Source organism: Terrapene carolina, unplaced genomic scaffold, assembly GCF_002925995.2.
Source record: "Terrapene carolina triunguis isolate 2854851 unplaced genomic scaffold, T_m_triunguis-2.0 Scaffold15274, whole genome shotgun sequence".
NCBI classification, from domain to species: domain Eukaryota; kingdom Metazoa; phylum Chordata; order Testudines; family Emydidae; genus Terrapene; species Terrapene triunguis.
Genome location: NW_020679625.1, coordinates 1 through 5057, shown reverse-complemented (window position 1 = coordinate 5057; position 5057 = coordinate 1). Strand labels below are relative to the sequence as shown.

Here is a 5057-nt window from a genome sequence, read left to right as displayed (position 1 = left end):
CCCCCCCCCCCCCCCCCCGCCCTCACCCACGACGCGGATCTGGATGGTGGCCTGGTCCTCCATGTTCTCGATCTGCGCTGCGAGCTGGTACTGGCCCGAGTGGTGCCGGGCGGCCGAGCGGATGAAGAGGATGGTGTCCAGGTCCGAGGTGCGGATGCTGACCTCCTTGGGGTCCAGGGGCTTCCCATCCTTCGTCCACGTCACCTTGGGGCGTGGTTTACCCTGGGGGGGGGTTACCGGCCCCTGGTTAGCGGGTCCCTGCCCCGGCTCGGCACGTCCAGCCCCGGTTAGCGGGTCCTTGCCCCGGCTCCGCACGTCCAGCCCCGGTTAGCAGGTCCCTGCCCCAGCTCCGCACGCCCGGGGCCCCCAGTTAGCGGGTCCCTGCCCCGGCTCCGCACGCCCGGGGCCCCCAGTTAGCGGGTCCCTGCCCCGGCTCCGCACGCCCAGGGCCCCCGGTTAGCGGGTCTCTCCCCGGCTCCGCACGCCCGGGGCCCCCGGTTAGCGGGTCTCTCCCCGGCTCCGCACGCCCTGGGCCCCGGTTAGCGGGTCCTTGCCCCGGCTCCGCACGCCCGGGGCCCCCGGTTAGCGGGTCCCTGCCCCGGCTCCGCACGTCCAGCCCCGGTTAGCGGGTCTCTCCCCGGCTCCGCACGCCTGGCCCCCTTTAACACCCGCCAGTGACTGGGTCGTGCCAACACCTTTGGCCCGTTTGTTTCATCTAAATCGACACAGCGGCCTCGTGTCCCCGGGGGAGGGGGAGAGAACAAGGCAACTGCCCCCCCCCCACCCCCCGCTCACCTGGAAGGGGATGAGCAGGTTCATTTGCTCCCCCACTTTCTTGATGTAGGTCTGGCGGGGCAGGCGGATCTTGGGCTGCTCTGTGGGGGGGGAGAGGGAGCGTGGGGGGGGGCCGTGCCCGGGGCGGGGGGCGGGGGGTCAGGGGTCACTCACCCACGATCTCGCGGACAGTGACGGGCTGCCCCATGGTGGCCGGGGCGCTCTGCCCGGCGATGTTCACACCGATGACCCGGAAGAGGATTTTCTCGCCCGTGGGCAGCCCCTTGACCGTGAAGCCACAGCGCTCCACCAGCTCCGTGTTCGCCGGGACCCACTCGTCCGCTGGGGGGAGGAGTGAACGGTCAAGGCCGGGCTGTGGGGGGGGGTCACGTCTAGGGCCAGCCTGGGGGGGGATGGGGCAAGGGGGACTTCCCCCTCCCTCACTGGGCATCTCCCTCCTCTGCTGGGGTCTCCCCCCGTGCAGCCCCCTGACCCCCAGGATGTCTCTTAGCTCACCCCCAGTAGGGGGCACCCACCCTCCCCCAAAGGGCCTGTACCTCCAGCCCCCCTAGGCCCTGCGTCTCTCCCAGCCCCCTCTCTCCCCCCCACAGGGACCCCCGGTCACTCCCAGGCCCCCCATAGCCTCCCCTGGGTCACTCCCAGCCCCACCCTCCCCACTCACAGCCCTCCAGGCAGTACTGGATCAGGTAACCGTCGATGCCCCCGGCCCCCAGCCGGTCGGGCGGGCGCCACTTGATGGTGGCCGTGGTGTCGGTCACATCCTCCAGCGTGAGGTGGGTCGGCTCGCTGGTGGGGGCTGCGGGGGGGACACGGAGGATCAGAGCCCCCCCATCACAGCCAGACAGTGCTGCCCCCCCCATAACCCCTGACCCCCAGCGCCCCTCCCACCCTATAACTCGACCCCCAGCGTCCCTCCCACCCCATAGCCCTGACCCCCAGCACCCCTCCCCCTCCTACCCCATAGCCCTGTCCCCAGTGCCCCTCCCCCTCCTGCCCCATAGCCCTGTCCCCAGTGCCCCTCCCCCTCCCACCCTATAACCCTGACCCCCAGCACCCCTCCCCCTCCCGCCCCATAACCCGTGTCCCCAGTGCTACTCGCAACCCACCCCATAACCATGACCCCCATGCTCCCAGCAACCCTCCCCCTCCTGCCCCATAATCCACACCCTCAGTGCCCCTCCTCCTCCATCACCTTGAACCCCACAGCATCCTCCCCCCGCCCCGCTCACCGATGGGTATGAAGGGCTTTGTGTTGTGGCTGGGCTGTGACACCCCGATGGCGTTGACGGCGAAGACCCGCACCTCGTAGAGCACCCCCTCGATCATCCGCGTCGACTCGTACGTGGTGTCCCCGTACACCTCGAAATTCAGCTTCATCCAGCGCTTGCTGCCCTTCTTCCTCTCCATCAGGTACCCTGCGGGCACGGGGGGCTCAGAGACAGCCCCCAGTCCCACTGCCCCCTTCTTCTGCCTCACCAGCAGGTGCCCACTGGGCGTGCCTCAGTTTCCCCTGGCGGCTACGCAAGTATCAAGGCGGTGGGACAAGGGGGGGTGAGCGCTGCAGTGACCGCTAGAGGGCAGGTGGGATCAGGCCGCCTGGGCACAGAGACCGGCCCGCCTGGCAACTGGGGCCCGGGGCCCGTCCTCTGCAGGGAGCCGGCCCGGAGGTGTCGGTGCTGGCCCGAGAAAGGGACTTGGGGGCGGGGGGTCCAGGGCTCCAGGCTCTGGGGCCCTCCCAAGATGTGTTACCCACGGGCTGGGGGGTAGGGGCGGTATTGGGGTTCACACTCACCGGTGATGGGATTTCCCCCATCGTATTTGGGGGGGTCCCAGACCAGGATGGCCCAGTCCTCCCCCACAGAGGTGATGCGAACAGCTTCGGGGGGGTCGGGAACATCTGGAAGACACGGGGGGGGGGACACTGAGACCAGCTCGGCATGGGGACGGGGGGCGTCCCATCCCGTGACCCCAGCCGCGACCCCTGACCTGCTACACTCCTTCGACTCCAATCAGCACCTCCCCCGCCCTGCCCCCCACAACCTCCGTGACCTCACCCCGGCAGCCCCAATCAGCGCCCCCATGACCCAGCCCAACACACCCGCACCCCCCAAACGCCCCGAGGATCCCAGCATGGCCACCGCCCAGCCACAGCCCCCCCAGTGCCCTCCCACCCAGCCCACTGCCCCACAGCCCCGCCCAGCCCCCTGCCCAGCCCCCTAACCCCCCAGCCCCCTGCTCAGCTCCTCTGCCCAGAGCCCTCCTACCCAACCCCCCACAGCCCCACCCAGTCCTGCCCCCCGGCCCCCCCTTACCGACCACCTTGATGTGCAGCACGGCGCTGTCTTGCCCCATGGGGTTGGTGACGGTGATGCAGTACTTGTCCTCGTCGCCCCGCTCCGCGCTGTCGATCACGAAGCTGCTCTCGTCCGGGTGCACCTCGATGCGGGCGCGGCCCTCGGTGTCCGTGAACACCTGGGGGGCCGGGGGGGACTCAGTGCCCGGGGAACCTCCGCCCCCCCCAGGAGCCCCCCCGGGACCCCCACCCCTAACGATTCCCCCTGGGGTACCCCTCACCCCCTCCTGGCAGAGCCCCCCACCCCCAGGAGCCCCCCACCCCTAGAAATTCCCCCACCCCCTGGGGTACCCCTCACCCCCTCAGAGACCCCCCCACCCCTTGGCCCCAGCACCCACCTGGTCGCCCTTCATCCAGGAGACGGTGGGCGCGGGCTCCCCGGTGATGGGCACGTCCAGCCGCACCTTGTTCCCCGCCACCACAATGATGGTGTTCTCGGCCGTCTTCCCCGAGCAGTCCAGGTGGATTTTGAGGGGCTCTGGGGGGGGCGGAGGGTGAGGGGTCATCCCGCCAGCCAGGAAAGGCCCAATCCCCGCCATGGCCCAACCCCCAAGATAGGGGGGTCCCCCCAGCTCAGCCCCCCATCCCTGTGCACCCCGAGCTCCCCCAGTCCTGCACCCCTGTACCCCCAGCCTCTCCCACAGTGCCCCCCAGCCCTGATCCCCCCTGACTTCCCCCAGTCCTGCACCCCTGTACCCCCAGCCCCTCCCACAGCACCCCCAGCCCTGTCCCCCCGAGCTCCCCCAGTCCTGCACCCCCAGTCCTGAACCCCTGTACCCGCAGTCCCTCCCACACACCCCCAGCCCTGTCCCCCTGAGCTCCCCCAGTCCTGCATCCCCCCTGTACCCCCAGTCCCTCCCACAGCACCCCCAACCCTGTCCCCCCTGAGTTCCCCCAGTCCTGCACCCCTGTACCCCCCAGTCCCGTACCCCTGTACCCCCAGCTCCTCCCACACACCCCCAACCCTGTCCCCCCTTTCCCCAGTCCCTTACCGCTGTTCCCCGAGCCCCTTCCACAGTGCCCCAACCCTGTCCCCCCTGAGTTCCCCCCAGGCCTGCACCCCTGTACCCCCAGCCCCTCCCACACACCCCCAGCCCTGTCCCTCCCGAGGTCTGGGCACTGGGGAAAGGGGCAACCTCGCCCCCCCAATCCATTTTCTCCCTCCGCCTTCCCCCCCCCACTGTCCAGGCCTGAGGCCGGGGGAGGGGCTCACCTTGCTTTGGGACATACTCGACCTTGATCTCTGCGGGAGAAGGAGAGGAAAGAGTTAACAGGGTGTCACGGAGTATGGGGGGACTCAGGGCCCTGCACCCCCGGCGTCCTGCGATTCACCATGACTCTCAGCCAGCCAGTAAAGCAGAAGGTTTATTTAGACGACAGGAATACAGTCCAAGACAGGTCTTGCAGGCGCAGACAACAGGACCCCCTCAGTAGGTCCAGCTTGGGGTCCCCGGGCACCCTAGCCCCCCTGGGAGGTCAGAGCCCTGTCTGCCTCCCAGCCATGGTCACTAGCCAGCTCCTGAAACTCCCCCTTCAGCGACCCCTCCCACAGCCTTTGTTCAGTTTCCCGGGCAAAGGTGTCACCTCGCCTCTCCCCCTTCCTGGGTTCTCAGGTTACATGCTCAGGTATGCAGACTATCCTAGCCACACTCCCCTGTCAGCATTCACAGACCACCTCAAGAACAGTCTCAGTTCGTCACACAGGGCCCCCAGACCCAGGAGAAGCTCCCCCTTTCCCATGCTCCAGAACCCCAGCGCTGCGAGCTTCCCCCCAGCAGTGCCCTCAGCCACGGATCCCAGCGCTGCAAGCTTCCCCCCAGAAGTGCCCTCAGCCAGAGATCCCAGCGCTGCGAGCTTCCCCTCAGCAGTGCTCTCAAGCGGGGGTCCCTGGTGCTGCGAGCTTCCCCGC

The 5057-nt window shown here is 69.0% G+C and overlaps 1 protein-coding gene across 1 annotated transcript; it reads right to left on the bottom strand.

The window, feature by feature from the left end:
* Positions 1-26: 26 nt before the first annotated feature.
* Positions 27-3711, bottom strand: LOC112124269 (myosin-binding protein C, fast-type-like; the record flags this gene model as incomplete). The annotated part of the gene is made up of 8 exons (XM_026661698.2): positions 3487-3711; positions 3108-3267; positions 2588-2692; positions 2025-2210; positions 1457-1591; positions 949-1116; positions 796-875; positions 27-222 (listed from the first exon to the last, which is right to left on the bottom strand). Coding segments are annotated over exons 1-8 (1231 nt in total), but the record flags the coding sequence as incomplete, so codon positions are not given.
* Between the last annotated feature and the right edge of the window lie 1346 nt (positions 3712-5057).